This window comes from Motacilla alba, chromosome 4, assembly GCF_015832195.1.
Source record: "Motacilla alba alba isolate MOTALB_02 chromosome 4, Motacilla_alba_V1.0_pri, whole genome shotgun sequence".
In the NCBI taxonomy this organism is placed as follows: Eukaryota; Metazoa; Chordata; class Aves; order Passeriformes; family Motacillidae; genus Motacilla; species Motacilla alba.
This window is the reverse complement of record NC_052019.1, coordinates 22406333-22426298: the sequence shown is the minus strand read 5'-3', so window position 1 is coordinate 22426298 and position 19966 is coordinate 22406333. Positions and strand designations below refer to the sequence as shown.

General features: G+C 40.0%; 2 protein-coding genes across 3 annotated transcripts in view; both read left to right on the top strand.

Moving 5' to 3' along the window:
- LOC119700168 (toll-like receptor 1) overlaps window positions 1-5209 on the top strand; it is a 29206-nt gene extending 23997 nt beyond the window's left edge. The window contains exons 1-2 of one of the 2 annotated variants that reach the window (XM_038134703.1): window positions 126-211; window positions 3114-5209. In XM_038134703.1, coding sequence (XP_037990631.1) covers window positions 3177-5138 — 1962 coding nt within the window. In that variant the 5' untranslated portion in view covers window positions 126-211; window positions 3114-3176 and the 3' untranslated portion in view covers window positions 5139-5209. Of the gene's footprint in view, window positions 1-125; window positions 212-3113 lie in introns of those variants that run through there. The other variant, XM_038134704.1, reaches the window with a different exon arrangement.
- On the top strand, window positions 144-14979 carry LOC119700166 (toll-like receptor 6). The gene is made up of 3 exons (XM_038134700.1): window positions 144-211; window positions 10579-10714; window positions 11635-14979. The coding sequence occupies exon 3, from the start codon at window positions 12515-12517 to the stop codon at window positions 14918-14920; it is 2406 nt and encodes an 801-aa protein (XP_037990628.1). The 5' UTR covers window positions 144-211; window positions 10579-10714; window positions 11635-12514; the 3' UTR covers window positions 14921-14979.
- Window positions 14980-19966: the final 4987 nt, after the last annotated feature.

Here is a 19966-nt window from a genome sequence, read left to right as displayed (position 1 = left end):
TGGGGATATTACAGTAATGTTGTATGTGAAAAATACATCCAGAGAAAAGCAAATGCCATTTCACAAGCTGTCAGTAGATGGCACAAACATGTATGTAAAAATTTGGGTGTTCCTGAGTATTGTTACTCAGTAGGATAGAGTTACAGGAAGTTTTTTTTTTGGTTGTTTTCCTGAGAACATTTTCTGCTTTTTCGGACAGCAGGGATTTCTGGTGAGAAAGTTTTAATTTTTTTGACTTTGTGCTGTTGCTAGTTAGCTGTAATTGTTTCATATTCTGTACCTTATTTGAAAATGAGCCTTGTTTTCTGTAGCAAGTGTTCGATGTCCTTTCAAGTGTATGGCTAAGGAACGATGGTGAAGTTGCTTGTGTTTGGAATATTTATCCAAAAACACTGTCCAAGTAGCAGTCTCTTTTTAATAGCACTACACTCATATTTAGGGGGGAGAAGAGTGATGGCAGTAGTTTTTCTACTGTTTTCTATAGTTCAGGAACTGGGTCTAACCTGATCATGTGTTTCATCCTTGTGAAAGGCATGTTTGTAACATTAGTTTTTTGCTATGTTGGTAACCTGCGAAGTTCATGTCTTAATACTGAACTGTCTTAGCTAAATGTATTCTGTATATTTCTTATATGGAATTTATACCAGTTTTATATTGGAAAAACTCTTAAAACCTCATTTTTATCTCTCCCCCTGCTCTTTAAACAGTAGGACACTTTCTTGCTATGCTCTTGGCTTGCCTACCCTCCTGGATTGCTTTTCTTGATTAAGCTTTTTTTATCACGTTTGAAGACATGAGGATACTTCTGAATTAAAGGTGATATGACTATGAAGGATAATTTCTACAGTATTAGCCTCCAAATCACAAGTTATATGGTATAAAAGTTTTGACTTGTGTTGCTTCATATGATATGCTTGAGAAATTTTGAAGGTACTCCTAAATAATTTGGCTGGATGCTAGGACATATGAAAGAGAAAGAAAGTAAAACACATGTAGAAGAGTCCTATCCTTTTTTCATCTAGTCCATGGATATTACTGAAATTTTATTTGAAGAAGGAATAATGATTTAAAGGTAGATTTTTTTCAGGTTTCTCTTGAAGCTACATATTTTGGTTAATTATAAACACATTAGTAGAGTTGCCCAAACAATCAGAAGAACAGGACTGAATATGCCCAAATGCCTTTTGAAGGCTGTGATGCATATATTTTTTCCAAATGAGAATTTGGGAAAAGGCTGGAAAAGTTTTGCCATATTACCCCTCTATTTCTAGATGATTTCCAAGCTTAGTTTCATGCATTCTTTACAAAAGAATTCAGTGGAGTTTTTTTAGGGTTTTTTGTTTTTGTTTTTGTTTTTGTTAGATAGAGTATACCATGTATTTTGCCCCAGTAATTCTGAGAAAGCTTATGGAATAGTTAATGATGCAGTGAATGTAGTCCTTGAAGTTGTAAATCAGTCTGTCAGGTGATAGCTACTGTCTCATGGTAGAGTCATTAGAAATGTAAACTCACAATTTTGCCCCTTCAATATCAAGGGAAAGTTGAAGGCCAGTGCAGTCATGAAAAAGTACCATGCCAAATGTCAGGCAACATTATGATTTAAAATTAATGGGAGGGAAGGGGAAAGAAGAGGAAATAAAAAGATATTAGAAATCTGTAAAACAATTTAAAATAAGATTTACACATGTAAAATTGTTAACCAAGTTCTTACCAGTTCCTCTTTTAGAGGGGCAGTCTAATGGATTTATGCAATAGCTAAAAGGAGATTTAAGACAGTATTCTCAAAGGCTGACTTAAACAAAGGGAAGCTGGCTATCCTAAATTCCTACATTCAGAAAGAAAAAGTGACCTCTAATAGGAAAAACCAAAGCAAAGACACAGTTATAATTTTTTCCCTTTAAAGTCTGTTTAAATAAACCTCTCTTTCACAACAGAGATGTTTGAGGTCAGTGTCCTTAGATCAGGGCTGGATTTTGTGTACAGAGGTTCTACATGTATTTTTGTGTACATTTTTGTAGCCTGCAAATATTCTCAGTGTGTGTCTGGTGTTCTCTTTGTACACTTGTCAAACCAGATGTGAGCACCCCACTTTCAGAGTCTAAATTCAGGAAATGCTTAAGCTCAGACAAGAAGTGAACCCTTCTGTGGGCTTTCCCATAGCATAAATATAGATCATTCTACCCTTACCCTCATTTCCCTAGTTAAAAGAAGCACTGATGATCCAGTCTCAGCTATCTAAGGACATTTAGCTTTTGATTCAGGCTCTTGAACATCCATCCTGTGTTTCAGTCCAAGTGTTACTGTCAAAAGTCCATTTTAAAACAGTATCTCTGAGCCCAGTTCACATCACTTTATAGTTATGATATTTTATGAAAATCCCTTTGCTAGGATTTTCTTCTCCTGAGAAATGAGAGGGCCTCAGCTTCAAGTGTAAACAATTTGTTATCTGCTACTGTGGAATGCAGCAAGTGCTTTCTTGAATGGTCGATGTGGGATGTTTCTACTTGCTGACCAATCAAGAAAGCAGCAGCTCTCGGACTCTCTGGGAGTCACAGAACTTTATTATTCATTTCTTTCTATTCCTGTCTCGCCTTCTGATGAATCTTTCTCTCTGTTCTTTGTAGTATAGTTATAGTGTGGTCTTTTTTAATGTAATATATATCATAATATAATAAACCAACCTTCTGAAATGGAGTCAAGATCTCCCCTTCACCAAGTCCTAACTGCCCTGAAAACCACCACATCATCACTTAACGCCAGTTATTGTACTTTCTAATCAAAGTGTATTACACAGTTTAGGAAGCCTTCATAATGGACTGTATCACAGCAGTAATTCTGTAAGTAAGCAGCAAATTTTAGACAGCTATGAAATCAGACATGTTTTGTAAAAAACTGACTCATTATTTGTTAAATACACCGTATTTGCCAAATAAAAATTTCCATCTCTCAATAAAGAATGTCTCTCCTGAACGATTGTAGAAAATTGTTGCTTTTTGAATCAAATGGAGCAATGAGAAATTGGAACCCTAAAAAAATCTCTCTCTCTGATGGTTCCTGCTCAGCTACTTAATAATACAATCTGGTTTTTGCTTGTGTTTCTTTAATTTCCACAGGATTGGAGCAAAGATGGACAGTTAAGAAAAGTATTGAGCACCTACAAGGAAAGACAAAACAGTATGACACTAAATACAAGCTTTCTCAGAAATGTTTTTCTGTGCAAGTGTCTGTTTGCATTAACTTTTTGGAACTATGTCAGCCTGTCTGTGGAAGATGAACTCTTTACATCTATTTCTAACAATTTTCCAGAAGATGATTCTAAACAAAAAATCACGAGCCTGCCACTCCTGTATACAAAGAGTAATCAGTCCAAAGCTAATTGTGATTGGGTTGTGATACAAAATACTACAGAAAGCCTGTCATTGTCAAGAATCACAGAAGACAATGTAAATGAGTTGATAGATTTATTATCTAATTTCAGACAAGGATCCAGGTTACAAAATCTGACACTGACAAATGTGTCAGTGAGTTGGAATCATCTTATGAAAATTTTTCAGACTGTATGGCACTCATCCATTGAATACTTCAATACTTACAATGTAATACAGCTGTCAAACATTGAAAGATATGACTTTGACTACTCAGGTACTTCTATGAAAGCACTGACAATGAAGAAAATTATAATCACGGACATGTACTTCTCACAGGATGACCTATACAAAATATTTGCAGACATGAATATTGCAGACATGACAATAGCTGATTCAGAGATGATTCATATGATTTGTCCTTCATATAGGAGTCCCTTTAGATACCTAAATTTTTTAAAGAATGATTTAACAGATTTACTTTTTCAAAACTGTGACAACCTCCTTCAGCTGGAGACATTAATCTTGCAGAAGAATAAATTTGAGAGCCTTCGCAAAGTAAGCTTCATGACCAGCCGTATGAAATCACTGAAATACCTGGACATGAGCAGCAACCTGCTGCGCCACGATGGGGCCGGCGAGCAATGCCAGTGGGCTGAGTCTCTGTCAGAGCTGGACCTGTCCTCCAATCAGTTGGTGGATGCTGTGTTTGAGTGCTTGCCAGTCAACGTCAAAAAGCTCAGCCTACAAAACAATCAGATCAGCAACGTGCCCAGCGGGGTGGCGGAGCTGAAATCCTTGGAAGAGCTGAACCTGGCATCGAACAGGCTGGCCGACCTGCCGGAGTGCAGTGGCTTCACGTCCCTGCAGTTCCTGAACGTCGAGATGAATTCGATCCTCACTCCATCCGCTGACTTCTTCCAGAGCTGCCCAAGGGTCAGGGAGCTGCAGGCCGGGCACAACCCGTTCAAGTGCTCCTGTGAGCTGCAAGCCTTCATCCGCCTGGAGAGGCGGTCAGGGGGGAAGCTGGCTGGCTGGCCGGCGGCGTACGTGTGCGAGTACCCAGAAGGCTTGCGAGGAACGGAGCTCAAGGACTTCCACCTGAGCCTGCTGGCTTGCAACACGACGCTCCTGCTTGTGACAGCTCTGCTGCTGACGCTGCTGCTGGTGGCTGCGGTGGCCTTCCTGTGCATCTACCTGGATGTGCCGTGGTACGCGCGGATGACGTGGCAGTGGACGCAGACGAAGCGCAGAGCTTGGCACAACTCCCCCGGAGATCAGGGGGCCGCTCTGCAATTCCACGCGTTCATTTCCTACAGCGAGCGCGATTCGCTGTGGGTGAAGAGCGAGCTGATGCCGAACCTGGAGAAGGGGGAGGGCTGCGTGCAGCTGTGCCAGCACGAGAGAAACTTTATTCCCGGCAAGAGCATTGTGGAGAACATCATCAACTGCATTGAGAAGAGCTACAAGTCGATCTTTGTGTTGTCTCCCAACTTTGTGCAGAGCGAGTGGTGTCACTATGAGCTGTACTTTGCCCATCACAAGTTATTCAGTGAGAATTCCAACAGCTTAATCCTCATTTTACTGGAGCCAATCCCTCCGTACCTTATCCCTGCCAGGTATCACAAGCTGAAAGCTCTCATGGCAAAGCGCACCTACATGGAGTGGCCGAAGGAGAGGAGCAAGCGCGCCCTGTTCTGGGCTAACCTCAGGGCAGCCATTAGCATTAACCTGCCAAAAGCTGATGAAAACTTGTATGAGGAAACAGATTAAGGATCTTTCTAATGGAGTTTCATCTGTTTTTTCTTGGTGAAATAATAAATATTATTTCTATTCATTGTAAATGTGTTTAACTTTTTGTTACACAATCTTGTTTCCAACTTGTCTGTGTTGCCTCCTAACTGTAGTCAAAATTCAATTCATCTTAGTGCAAATCTCTTGGGATAGCAAATTACAAATGAATTTCAATGTGGATTTTGAAAGATTTAGTGAGTTTTTCTCAGCAGAATAAAATCTGGAGCAGTTTAGTATAATCATGTGGAAGAGTGCTTCAGCTGCTGGATAGTTTGCAGAGCTGCTTTAATCACAAAATTTATACAGCTTTGTCAATGGAGATTTTTTCTAAAATTGGTTCATGAGAAAGAAAAGTAAGGATCCTGAGAAGGTCATTGAAGTCCAGAGTTCAAAATGGTTGCCAGATAGTTTTTGCTCAGGTTCGGTGGATAAAAGGATAGGACCCAGACACAGAAGTTTGTGAACTTTGAACTAGGATTGAGCAAGTTATAAAAGCTTTGGAGGTTTTTTCTTAAGAAAAAAAAGGTGAGGTACTTCACTTTTTAGCTTGACATTACAGCAAGGGAGAAGCACAGAACTCTAATACCCATAAAGGTACCATTTTAATCCCAAGAGATACCTTGACCAGAGGGGGTGGGAGGGCATCTGCAGTGACAGAGCTGCCTTCATCATATTGTCTATGTTTTGAAAAACTCCTGACATCTCTAAATCATGCTTTTTCCCCCACCTTGCTTTCTACTTTTTGTCTTCTCATCCATATATCTTACTTTATGTTTATTATTAAAAGAATCTGTCTTTTTCTGCTGAAACAGTATCTCTTGTAGCATGGCTATGACTTGTGGTCAGAAAGCCAATAACCAGTCAGAGTCTGAAAAAATTTCCCAGGTCTAGAGACAGCAGGTAATTTAATGGTTTGTTCACTGAGTTATAAAAACAAACTACATTTACAATATTTGCTTTTCCTTTACAGAAACAGAGCAGGCCCCTCTGTCTGTACTTGTACTGTTTTAGCTTGCAGAAAGCATGGCTGGGCTCAGGCAAACATTCGCAACTGTTGAAGATGATGACAGCAAACTTCCTCTTTGCCCCAACAAGGGAAGTTGTTTTGAAAAACCAGAGCTAGATGACCATCAAGCAGGAAGTTTCCCTTCAAAAATGTTTTTCAACATGTATATGAGAGAAAAAGGAATGTTATGATGGAATCCTCATGTAGTATAGGATGTCTACATTTTATCTTATTTCTGTCTTCCATTACTAGCAAAAGGTTTTAATTTTGATGCTTCTTTTTGTCTGAGGTTTAAGACAGCTGAGATTTCTTGACCTGAAGCCTTGAACTGTGAGTGACTGTTTATGACCTGTAGAAGAAAGGTCAAATTTAACACCTTAAAGGCTAAGAGAGAGCTAACTCTCTCATCCCACTTAATCTCAAAATTAATATAACACACCTGTTACCAATTGCAGACATTTCATTCAGGACTGTGGAGATAAATGTTTTCTCTGCTTCCTCCTTCCCCTCCCACTACTGCTTCAGTGTGTGACTCATTTAACTCTGAAAACTGAAGATGATCATTCAGCTTGTTTTGCCTATCCCTTTCTCACAACCAGGGACAGCTGGATTATGTGGTACCTTGCTTGAAAATGTTCTTCAAAAGCCTCAGGGTTTTAGGCCAGTAACTCTTGAAACCTCTGTGATACAATTACCATCCCCTTGTGTGCAACCTTAAGAACTCATCTGGCTTCTTCTGTCGGCTGGAAGACAAAGAAACCCTCTGAAAGTCAGAGAGTTTCCAAGAAACCTTCCTGTTACTCATGTGGGAACCATAGCCATTACCAGAAATTAAGGAGTGGAAGGTTTTAACAAGGCAAGCAAGGTTTGTTTGCCACTTTGGAAAGAACTTGGAACTATGTGACCTCAGGGAATGTAGCTGATGTTATCATAAGCAGAAGTGTTTAATTACAGTTCTCTGATATTACACGTCTCTGGATTCCAAAAATCCTTCCGTGAATAAATTGGAAAGGGTGGCTTTTAATGAGCATGGACATAAATTAGAACTTGTACTTTGGAACCAGAAGCCCACATACTATTATCTTTTTTTTTTTTTTTTCCAAATGTGCCAGATAATTGATTTAACAGTTAAATGTGCAATGAATTATTAGAACTAATTTCTCTGATTCCACAAGAGAGAATGAGTTTTCTCAAGTGTTATTAGAATATTTGAGACAATTATCTCAGTCCCTGTCATACTCTCAACCCTTTCTATAAAACCAGCTTTAATCCATGAATATGTTTTTCTGTGTTCATGGGGCCATGCATAGTCTCACAGCACATGAGCCAGTTTACCTGCAGAGTTTGGAAAAGGACTAACCTCTTCTGTGCAGCCTGGTGCTGTGTGCCTGCATTTGGTACTGCACTGAAATGTCTAACTGCTGCTGCAGTCCAGTTATCAGGAAAAGGGAGTATGTAAATATGTACTGATATCAGGTACTGTATCAGAGCAGATTCCTGGCATTTGATTAGTCATCTTGGTGACTAGCAGGAATGCTATTTTTACATACATAAAAATATCATACAAAACTGATAACATGGGAGTTAAACACCTTCTGAAACATAAACATATACAGAATGAAATTCAAGTGTAAAGCAGAAATGTTTTTATGTTTATTTAAGTAGTGTATAGTATAAAGGAAACTGGCAAACAGGCAGACTTGACACAATGTGAGTTGCCTGCTGAGAGCTCAGCTCTTCTTTAGCTTTAGAAATGTTACAAAACGTCTTCACTGAACTTTAGCTGCAAAGAGTTAGAGGAAGGAAAGGCACTCAAGGGAAAATAATGGGACTCTGGGAGATTCTGCTGAAAGGAAGGTTCAAAGCCTCTGTGAAACCCATGTTTTTACTCAAGGCTTTGGTTAGTCTGTTTTTTCTTTTGGAAGTATTTGCTGAGATTGACTATAATGCTCATTTGTAGTCACTGTTTTGTCAAGAGAAAACAGTATTTATAATCAATAAGTGAGAAAATTGTGCTCTGCAAGGTGGCTCTGGCTTACCAGTTTGATTTCCACAGCTTTGATCCTTGTGTCTATTTATACCAAAGCAAAATTGGCTTGAGCATAAATGTGATACAGTATCTGCCCACTTTGACTTGTGGTGGAATTTAGCCTTTTTTTCACCTACTTGACATACAGGTGACAATGACAGCTAAAGTCCTTGATGTGACCAAACACCAACACTGCAAACCTTTAATTATTCTATTAACTTGTCATGAGTGCTTTGATGAGTTCATCTGCTGTGACTGTGCTTTAACCCTGTGTCTTGCACATGTTAAGTTCCCTTCTGCAGTTCTTGTCAGAGATATTCTTCACACTTTTGGCATGGTGCTGGTCCTGAATAACTTTTCATACCTGGACAAGAAGGGTAGTTCTGGTTCCTCTCTGGGTAAATAATGATGTTATACAGGCAGAAGTGTGAAACGTCTTTTTGTGAACACTGATAGAACAAACTGCAAAAAACACCAGCAGTGTAAAATTCAGAAATGGAACAAGGTATGTGCATGAACATGTGTGAACTGACTATGGAAAAGATGGTATGTAGCTGGTACATTTTGAGATGTATGAACAGAAATACATTGCTTTTAGTTTTTGCCTGTCATGAAAAATGATTGAATCAGTAAACTGAAACCAGCCCCAAACAAAACTTCAGTGAATTGGTTAGTAAAAATAAATTATGCAGGGTTCCTAACGATTTAACAGAGGTATTCAGGAGTATGAGTTTTATTTTAATTATCTGCAAATTTTTCTTTAGAGCAAACTGTTTATTTGAATGTATTTTAAAACTTCATAAAGAAAGGTGGCAAAAAAATTAAACATACTACAACTAAAAGGTGGTTTTAATAGTTGTGTGTGCGTTACAGTCAGTTCTGATGAAAGCTGATGCTGTATTTGATTTTATCCATGCAGCAATTTTTTTTCTGGTATTATACTCAAGTAAAGCCGCCACTGTTTTGGCTAATTATGATATCATTGTTCAGTCAACAAGTGCCTTACTCTATTCAGTATCATGGATTGATGCCTACCAAAAGGAGTGTCTCTTTTAACTTGGAGTCTAGATGGTATCAGCTGGCAAACGCTCTTGCTGCTTTATTGAGAAACATTCATGATCCCTGGTCTTATCTTGGGTCACTGATGTTGATTTTCTCCAAGGCTCATGTCCCTGTTCACAATATTAACTGAATGGCTGCTTTCTTGGATTCCTTCTGGGGATGCAACAGCCTGGTCAGAGAGCAAGAAAACAGGTTTCGTTTTCTCACAGTGGACTTGTGAGACTTTTTAGGGAGTCATAGAAACGATGGTAACTTGTTAGTATAAACAACCTGCAGGTGGTGTTTTTCTACTCTGTTTTTCTGTTCTTCTCGAGGACTGTTTGTGAGAAAGATGTTTTTGTTAGCTAATCAATCAAGTAGAATGTGTCAAACCTGTCTATAAAAGAGAGGATTTTTCCTATTAAACACACTTGTCCTGCAAACAAGCCTTCAAGGGAATTTGTGTCATTTCTGGCTCAACAGTGACATCCTTCAGCCCCAGATTGCCCTAAATTGTGTCATATTCTTTGTGGCTTCATTACAGCTGTCTTGTCATAGGGAATATTCTCTGGTAATTTTTATAATTTTTTGGATGGAGCCACAATCTGAGGTATCCTTGATAACCATTCTAGTGTAAAGATGATTGGCCTGTAAAGGTTTTTAACCGTGCCAGTTTGCCCCTGTTACTAGCTTTTGAGATATAAACTTTTGTTATCCATCAGTGGACTACATTAATTACTGTCCTTGATGAGCAAAAAATTTTGGTAGGGTAGAGCTCTGCAAGAGATCTTGATATGAACAAATGTTGGCAGTGAGGCTTCTGCTTCCTCTTTTCTGTGTGTGCAAAGAGGAGATGCAGTTGACGGATTTCTAGAACATCTGTGTAACATCAGACGCAGACTTGAAATTAGAAATGCAGAATTAATTGCACAGTCTTGCCAAGGGAAACATTCTATATTACATATAGGTTTATTTCCTCCTAAACCAGCTAGTTATGTAAATATTACAGAAGTAAATGTATTTTTAGTCTGAACTGGTAAAAGTTTCCTTTCATTGTGCTCTTAATACCCACATTGTAAGGAGGTTTCATTAATTCTTAGAACTGCGTATCTTGTTTAAAAAGGACTGGGTTTTTTGCTTCCTGAGGTAGGTAATTATTGTGGAATTAGCATCTCATGTGAGATTCACCACCCTGAAGATTACATGTGTTTGAAATTTTATTTTGGGGATACTAACCAAGTATGCAGAGGACTTTTGCTGGTTCTTCAGCTTGAAGATGAATTCCATGCACAAAAGGTGGGTTATATTTGCTTCATGATTTATAATAATTTTATCTTTGATAGATATACCTATCTTGGACTTCATCAAATCTCAGATGCTGGTGTTTCTTTGATGTTGGAAGATACTCTTGCATTTTGAAGGTTCAGTGAAAACACTCATCTGAATTTCAGCAAAGAGGAAAAGGAGAAAAATCATTTGGTATGGCAGTTTTAATTCTCAGCCAACTCTAATTTAATACCATTCTAAAACAGCATTGGAGGGGTAACCCTTGATCCTTACTATTGCTTTCCTAGATATGTCTGCTTTACTCTTTGACTGAAGCACTCTGCATGGCTGTAGAGTGTGGCTTGTCCCTTGTTGCAGTATCTAGCATAGCATGTACAGTTACATAGCGTTTAATTTAATGTAAATTAAAACTCATCTGGTGTTGGAAATGGACAGAGAATATATTTCTGTTTTTTTCTCCCTTCAGAACATTTCTTGCTTTATTACTGACACCCCTTTTCTCCAGGAGGAAATTCCTCCAGATAGTTCTAGACGAAAGTTTGTTTGATTCAAGAGTAAGACTGTTTATCAGCCTGGACTCTGAAGAACAGAGCCAACTGCACTTTGAAGGAGCTGGGTCAGATTTCCTTGTCTTGTTTTGTCTTGCAATTAATACTGTACTTTGACCAACCATCCCAGCTTCATTTCTTTTGTGTCCTCAGATACCCTAGCACAACTTTCTGAAGGAGTAATTTGGTCTCTCTACTGGATTTAATAGAGATAGAAATACTTTAGTGATTTATTCTTTTAATGCTTTTGGTGATGTTAATTGCATGTATTTTTGCTTTACTTAATTAAGAAAAAAATTGATTAAGCCTGATAGGAAAATTGGATGGGAAAGGTTGAGTTCTGACTAACCATCAGTTAGTCACATTATTAGGGACTAGCATACATTATAACCTAGAACTGAAAAAAAAGGGTTGTTGGTTTCTATTTAAAAAAAGATTACACCGGGACAGAATTTTAAAACTTTGGGGTTTTAGATCTTTTTAACAGAAAAAAAATCAGAACAAAATAAAACTGGGGAAATTTGTCTCCTGAAACTGCTTAAGAGTCGTTTATGCTTCATGCAGGTGCTGTTCCCAGGGTTTTTCCCCCCTTCCTCACCATTTTATCCCAGAGGCACTGCTAATGTTGTGGATGACCTTGGCCTTGAATCCAGCTGCTACTGGCTCTATGAAACACAGAGGAAGCTTCTGGCAGCTTCTCACAGAAACCAGACCTGTAGTCCCCCTGCTACCAAAACCTCACCATGCAAACCCAATACAATGGACAGTATAATTCCTCAGAATTCTTGGCTTATTGGAAAAATGGACTCTTTGTGCTATAGCAAGGACAAAGCTGATAATCTGACCCTGAGAGGGTGGATGGCAATGTCCAGGTCTTTGGGGTGTGGAGAATATCCTTTGAGTGAAGAGGTTGTTTTTGCACCAGTTCCTGTGAGGGTGGTTTTATTGGAGTTTTGTTCCCAAATTTGTGTGAACTTGGGATGTGTAGAAACAGCAGATGGATGTTCTCCTTTATTTTAATGTTTGTTCTCCTTTATTCATAAATGCATGGATGTTGGTTTGTACTAGTTTTGTATTTTTTCGTGATTGTTAAGAAATTTGTATTTCTTAACATCTATGTGGTTGTAACATACGAGTGGCATCCCGGCCATTATAAGAGAATTAATTTATATTTGACTGAGTCAATAATTCCAGTTAAGGAATGGGAGTGAAGATGATTGGTAAGAACTGAAAACAGGAGTATGTAAAAATATTTTTTTACTACATAGATTTTATTTTGAAGTTTATTTTCACAATAAAAAAGCAACTTCAACCATTCAACAGCTTCATTAAATTTAATGTATTTTTTCCATAGGGCTGGACTCATCAGTGGGACATATTGAACAGAAAACAAAGATATGCTTCTGTGTTTCTGTAAAAAACCAAGATAAAGCTGGATAGCATAATGAGATCCCTCATAAATATCTATGTCTTAACTTGTGCCTTTACATTCACACTATGGGATAATATTCAGTCAACTGTAGAAGATGAATTTATTGCAAATTATTCAAGCCGTTTGCTAACTAATGTTCCAAAAAACATTCCAGTCCGTACTCAAGTATTAGATTTATCACATAACAGGATCTCTGGACTTAGTATCTCAGAATTTATTCATCTTTCTGACCTTCAAATATTATATATTTCTCATAATCTAATTACGATGCTTGACTTTAGTGTCTTCATTTTTAATGAAAATTTAGAATACTTAGATTTATCTCATAATAACATTTCAAAAGTTTCCTGTCTAACTCTTGCATATCTTAGACATTTAGACCTTTCTTTCAATAAGTTTACTGCCCTGCCCATCTGTCAGGAATTTGGGAACATGTTTCATTTGGAGTACCTTGGATTAAGTGCTACGATGATACGAATGTCAGACTTCAGGTATATCAAACATTTGCAGCTGCACACTGTCTTCCTGAACTTGGGAAACTTTTCACTGTATGAGCCTCAGAGTCTGACAGTCTTGACTACAAGGAACCTCCACATTGCTTTTGCAGCAAACCAAAACTTCATTTTCCCTCTCCTGTACGATGGATTGAGCACTTCAGAAAACTTAATAATAGTTAACTTAAGATATACCTCGAGTTACAAAGATTTCCCCTCTCCACCTTTAATGCTTCTGAAGAAAATCAAGACAACAACTCTCACACTTGATGCTGTGGACTTACAATGGCCTATCATCCTGCAAATTTTCATGCTTATTTGGTATTCACCTGTGGAACATTTGACTGTGAGAAATTTGACTTTTAGGGGACCACTGGAGGAGCCAACTGAATATGCATTTCTACCCTTATTAAGCTCTGTGGAACAATTAATCTCTTTGGATGGCTCCATGAAAGCATTAACTTTGGAGCATGTTCGTAATAAGGTTTATTATTTCAACCAGGAGATTCTATATAGACAGTTTTCAGAGATGAATATTGCCAATTTGACAATAGCTGATGCATATATGCCACACATGCTTTGCCCCAATAGAACAAGCTCATTTCAGTATATAAATTTTTCTCGCAATGCCCTGACAGATGAGTTGTTCCAGAACTGTGGCACTCTCATGGATCTGAAATTACTTATTTTGCAGAAGAATAAATTTGAGAGCCTTCGCAAAGTAAGCTTCATGACCAGCCGTATGAAATCGCTGAAATACCTGGACATGAGCAGCAACCTGCTGCGCCACGATGGGGCCGGCGAGCAATGCCAGTGGGCTGAGTCTCTGTCAGAGCTGGACCTGTCCTCCAATCAGTTGGTGGATGCTGTGTTTGAGTGCTTGCCAGTCAACGTCAAAAAGCTCAGCCTACAAAACAATCAGATCAGCAACGTGCCCAGCGGGGTGGCGGAGCTGAAATCCTTGGAAGAGCTGAACCTGGCATCGAACAGGCTGGCCGACCTGCCGGAGTGCAGCGGCTTCACGTCCCTGCAGTTCCTGAACGTCGAGATGAATTCGATCCTCACTCCATCCGCTGACTTCTTCCAGAGCTGCCCAAGGGTCAGGGAGCTGCAGGCCGGGCACAACCCGTTCAAGTGCTCCTGTGAGCTGCAAGCCTTCATCCGCCTGGAGAGGCGGTCAGGGGGGAAGCTGTCTGGCTGGCCGGCGGCGTACGTGTGCGAGTACCCAGAAGGCTTGCGAGGAACGGAGCTCAAGGACTTCCACCTGAGCCTGCTGGCTTGCAACACGACGCTCCTGCTTGTGACAGCTCTGCTGCTGACGCTGCTGCTGGTGGCTGCGGTGGCCTTCCTGTGCATCTACCTGGATGTGCCGTGGTACGCGCGGATGACGTGGCAGTGGACGCAGACGAAGCGCAGAGCTTGGCACAACCCCCCCGGAGATCAGGGGGCCGCTCTGCAATTCCACGCGTTCATTTCCTACAGCGAGCGCGATTCGCTGTGGGTGAAGAGCGAGCTGATGCCAAACCTGGAGAAGGGGGAGGGCTGCGTGCAGCTGTGCCAGCACGAGAGAAACTTTATCCCTGGCAAGAGCATTGTGGAGAACATCATCAACTGCATTGAGAAGAGCTACAAGTCGATCTTTGTGTTGTCTCCCAACTTTGTGCAGAGCGAGTGGTGTCACTATGAGCTGTACTTTGCCCATCACAAGTTATTCAGTGAGAATTCCAACAGCTTAATCCTCATTTTACTGGAGCCAATCCCTCCGTACCTTATCCCTGCCAGGTATCACAAGCTGAAAGCTCTCATGGCAAAGCGCACCTACATGGAGTGGCCGAAGGAGAGGAGCAAGCGCGCCCTGTTCTGGGCTAACCTCAGGGCAGCCATTAGCATTAACCTGCCAATATCCAGTGAAGCAAATGAGTAGGAGAGTGATGTCACACCTACTTGTAACATAAGAATGTGAATAACTGACTTGACTTTTTTGCATTAAACTCTGTTAATATTTTTTTCCATTTTCTTACAATATTCCCAGTTTGTTGCGAAATGTGGCATGTGTAGAAATTGCTATTGCTTATTCAAGCAATCCAGGTAGTCAGAAGTCATCTGTGGTTGCCTGTCATTAACAAAGAGGAAGAGAGGGAAATTTTCATAATGGTTGACCTTATTTTTAGGTTGCATTTATTTTTGACTTTTCCCAGTGAAAGCTGTATTTGAAGCCAACAAGGATAGTGGTTTGTTTGGTGTAATCAGGCTGCCAAGGCATACATTTAATCTTTGTTCTGACGTGAATGTTGTGAGGTTAAGATTGAAAGGATCTGCTTTCTTGGTTTTAATTAAATAACACAAAGAAGAAAACTCTTGCTTGTATCCCATCCAGTACATTGGTACAGTAGGTGTTAAGAGTATTCACACCCTTTTCACCTGTTTTCCCTTCCTGGAAATCTGTCCCTTCACCACAGAGTGGCTTTCTTGGGTATGTGCTGAAAAGTTGAATCCATTAATTATTGTTTGATGTTCTTCTTCCTTTGCTGTATTAAACATTACCAATTGCCTACAGGTAGATACCTGCCAAGTCATGAGTTCATGGAATTTGCTGTTCACTGTTTTCAAATGCATGGTTAATACCTGTAGTCATTATTTTTTATAGCATTGTAAATTGCTGCTTTCTGCTGTGATTCTATCAAGCTATACTGGATTGCATGTTTTTTTCTTTTTCCTGCTACTTAGAAACTTGATGTTCGGAGGTGAACCCCTTTTATCTTCAGGCTTCCACTGAACTCTGTTACCTTGCTCATTTAATGAGCAGGTGCTGAGGGTCGTCACACAGGTGAAGAAAGAGTCATTTTCCCTAGGAAATAACTTCTCTGCTAAAATCTTACTGATTAAACTAATGGTGTTTGTTAGTGGGAGACATCTAGTAACTTGCTGTGCTTGGATTTGAGACTCTAATAAATATCTAATTCTTTATCTGTTATTAAATTTTATGTGTCATTTCAACAGCGACGTGGAGTTGTGTCATTGTACTTACAGCTTAATGGAAATGTAAAGTCCTGAGATCACAATTTTGGGCAGTATATGAGGGGATCAAACTGCTAAGAGGATGTGATCCTTAACACTCATTGAGGTGGCTCACCAAGCACATACCAGGCGTGGTAGCTAGATGAAAGAGTGAAATTGAAGCTGTAGGAGAGCTTCCTGGTGTCCAAAGGTGACACTGCTGGCACCCACCTACCAGTTCAGGTTAACTGGGTAGGATCGCAGCAGGATGCCAGGTGCTTGGCTTCTGAGCTTTGGAGAGAAGAGCTCAAAATCCCTACTGAATCTTAACTAGCACTCAATTATTTCCACACTCATTAAAGCTGTATCTCTCCAGTTTAGAGGAGGATGTTGTAGGGAACCATGTCAAAGCCTTACCCAGAAATCAAGATTTAGTAGGGATTAGGGATGCTGCTGGATGAGAGGCTGGGCATGACCCAGCCATGAGCGCTCACAGCCCAGAGAGCAAAACATGACCTGGGCTGCGTCCAGAGCAGAGTGGGCAGCAAGGGAGGGAGGGAATTCTGCCCCTCTGCTCTGCTCTGCTCTGCTCTGGTGAGACCCCACCTGCAGTACTGCATCAGCTCTGGGCCCCAGCATAAGAGGAATGTGGAGCTGTTGGAGTGAGTCCAGAGGAGGCCACAAAGATGGTCAGAAGGGTGGAGCACCTCTCCTGTTAGGACAGACTGAGAGAGGTGAGGTTGTTCAGCCTGGAGAAGAGAAGGCTCCGTGGAGATCTTGTTGAGGCTTTTCAGTAGTTAAATAGGGCTTATAAGAAAGATGAGAACAGACATTTCAGCAGGACCTGTTGTTGTAAGACAAGGGGTACTGGTTATAAACTAAAAGAGGGCTGATTTAGGTTGGATATAGCAAACATTTTTATAATGAGGGTGGTGAAACACTGGAAGAGATGGCCCAAAGAAGTTGTGGATGTCCCATCCCTGGGAACATTGAGTCAGGTTGGGAAGGGCTCTGAGTGATCTGATCTAGTTGAAGATGTCCCTGCTCATTGCAGGGAGTTGGACTAGATGACCTTTAGAAGTTCCTTCCAACCCAAACTATTTTACGATTCTATGATTTTATGATTTTACCTCTCTAGGACTTCTTGACACTTTAAAGTGGGGAATGCTGTCAAGAAATCCTGTGACCTTTCTTCCTGAAGGCCTTCTCCCCTTCCCAGGCATTACAGCCTAACATGATTAGCAGTCACACTTAGTGCTAATGGGCTAAAAGGCATGTAGTATATCCTGTTTACTAGACAAGAAAAGAGGAAGTAAAATTTCTTTCCCACGTATTATTATTACATGACCCCTTTAATTATTACGTGGCTTGTATTATTATTACATGGCCACTTTAATTGTTACATGGCCCCTTTAATTTTTACATGGCTTGTATTATTATTACATGGCGCCTTTAATTATTACATGGCCCCTATTAATACCACATGGCCGCTTTAATTATTACAGAGCCCCTTTAATTATTACATGGTTCATATTATTATTACATGGCCCCTTAAATCATTTAATGGCCCCTTTTATTATTACATGGCTCCATTAATTATTACATGGCTCATATAATTATTACATGTCCCGTTTAATTATTCCATGGCTTGTACTATTATCACATGGCCCCTTTAATTATTACAAGGATCATATTATTATTACATGCCCCCTTTACTTATTTCATGGCTCGTATTATTATCATTACATGGCCCCTATTACTATTACATGACCTCTATTATTATTACATGGCTCATGTTATTATTACATGGCCCCTTTAATTATTACATGGCTCGTATTATTTTTACGTGGCCCCTTAATTATCACATGGCCCCTTTAATTATTTCATGGCCCCTTTAATTATTCCATGGCTCATAATATTATTATATGGCCCCTTAAATTATTACATGGCTCGTATTATTTTTACATGGCCCCTTAAATTGTTACATGGCCCCTTTAATTATTCCATGGCTCATATTATTATCACATGGCCGCTTTAATTATTACATGGCTCGTATTATTATTACATGGCTCGACAGCATTTCTCTTCAAGCAATATTGTGTTGGCTTAGTTAGTGTTCATCCAGGCCAGCGTTCTAATTGTAAAGGATACATTTAAAGTGGTTTTATGCCTGAAATCGCAGTAGACACGGAGATCAGTTTTAAATCCTTGAGCAGATTTCTGCGTTTGACAGGACTGAACTCAGCGATAGCAAATAAGACAGAGGGAACAGCTTAATTTCTCAAGTACGAGGAAATGAATATTATTTTAAATTACAACCTCATGAACTTAAATTGTACCTTTTTCTCAGACTAAGAGGGACACCCAGTGGCCGATGAAATTATCACTGCTTCCTGAAAACGACCACTCAGTTTAGAACGAATGCAATGCTTTCTGACTCCTAGGAAAACAGAGATGAATCTTATCAGCCAGCTGGATAGCCTCTTGCAGGTGTGCGGGCTCTCGAGGGCAGGTCAGGACGAGCTCTTCCCGTGACCGCTGCCACGCTGGGTCAGTGGCCGTGACACCCCCGTGCCATTGGTCCCTCCTGCCTGAATCTTAGAAATCAACAGCATGACAATGAGCTGTCTCTGGCTTTGCAATGTGCAGTCCTTATTTTCAAGCAGGAGGCCAAGAAATACAAGCCAGTGATTTACTCATATTCTGATTGCTGTTTGCAGGCTTTTATTTTTGTGCCTCATTTCTGCTGTACCTGCCTTCCCTTCTGTACGTCACCGTGTCCTAGCGCAGGTGCTCACCACGCGGATCTGCAGGATCCCAGGCAGTGAGACACCAACATCCTGATGCAAACACTTCAGCAGAAACGGGAAGTGTTAGAGATGCACAGTGAATTCAGCCAGGCTCCCTCTTCTTAGGCATCTGATAAGGTGAAGAAATAAAACCCCATTCTTCATCATCATTGTTATCTCAGCACAGCCTGCAGGTGTGTCTGGAGGTGTGCAGGACTCGTGATGTGTCAGCAGCCTCTGGCACCCCACTCTGGGAGGGGCTGTGGGGAGCAGGCCCAGTCAGTCATCTTGTGAGTGATAAAAAAACCAAACTCACGTGTTTGGTGCTCCACACCTGCCTATGGGCTAATTAGAATGTCCTAATTAGAATGACCTAATTAGAAGCGAGTAAAACATTTTTATGAGCTTGCCACTAAGTGTGCTGCAGGACACAGCTCCTCCAGCACAAATTCCTTGTGCTTCTGCCCCGTGTAGGGCAGGCACACACAGGAGGTGGCCACCAGCCAGGCAGAGGGGCCACCCAAACACCCAGAGCCACAGGGGTCTCTTCCAGGCTGCCTCTGACCCGAGCACGGCATCACTGCTCTTTGTCACCCAGCATGTGACAACATGACTACGAACAACATTCCAAGTGTTTTATTAACAAGTATAGTACATATGCACTGTGCACTAAATATACTAAATATACTAAATATAGTATGAGGACTGTACAGTACAAATTTATGTTCACAGTTTGACATGACAAAATGTCATTACTGAATTCCCATTGGACTACCAAAGTAGAAACAGTGAAAGTACATTAAACATTCACATCTTTAGTAAGAAAAGATTACCAAAATGTCTCCATATTTGCAAGTTATAGTAATGCACGCTAGAAACCTTTAATTAGCCATTTTGTCTTATTAGCTTATAAAATATATTACATTTTATTTTAAAAATTCTGCATAGTTTATAGAAGTATCAAAGTAAATAAAAATCCTTGCTATATTTGCAGGTGAGAGATGCTAAGCAAAAAGATTATTTTGACCCTCTAAAGTACATTAAGTGCTAATATCTGTAAAATATAATGAAAAATGGTCTAGCCCTCTTAAGAGATGTAAAATGCTTTGTCAATTTTTTTAGGAAGGATTTGTATTCATCATGTTGCTAACCTTGGCAGAGACAACATAATTGAACAAAATGTG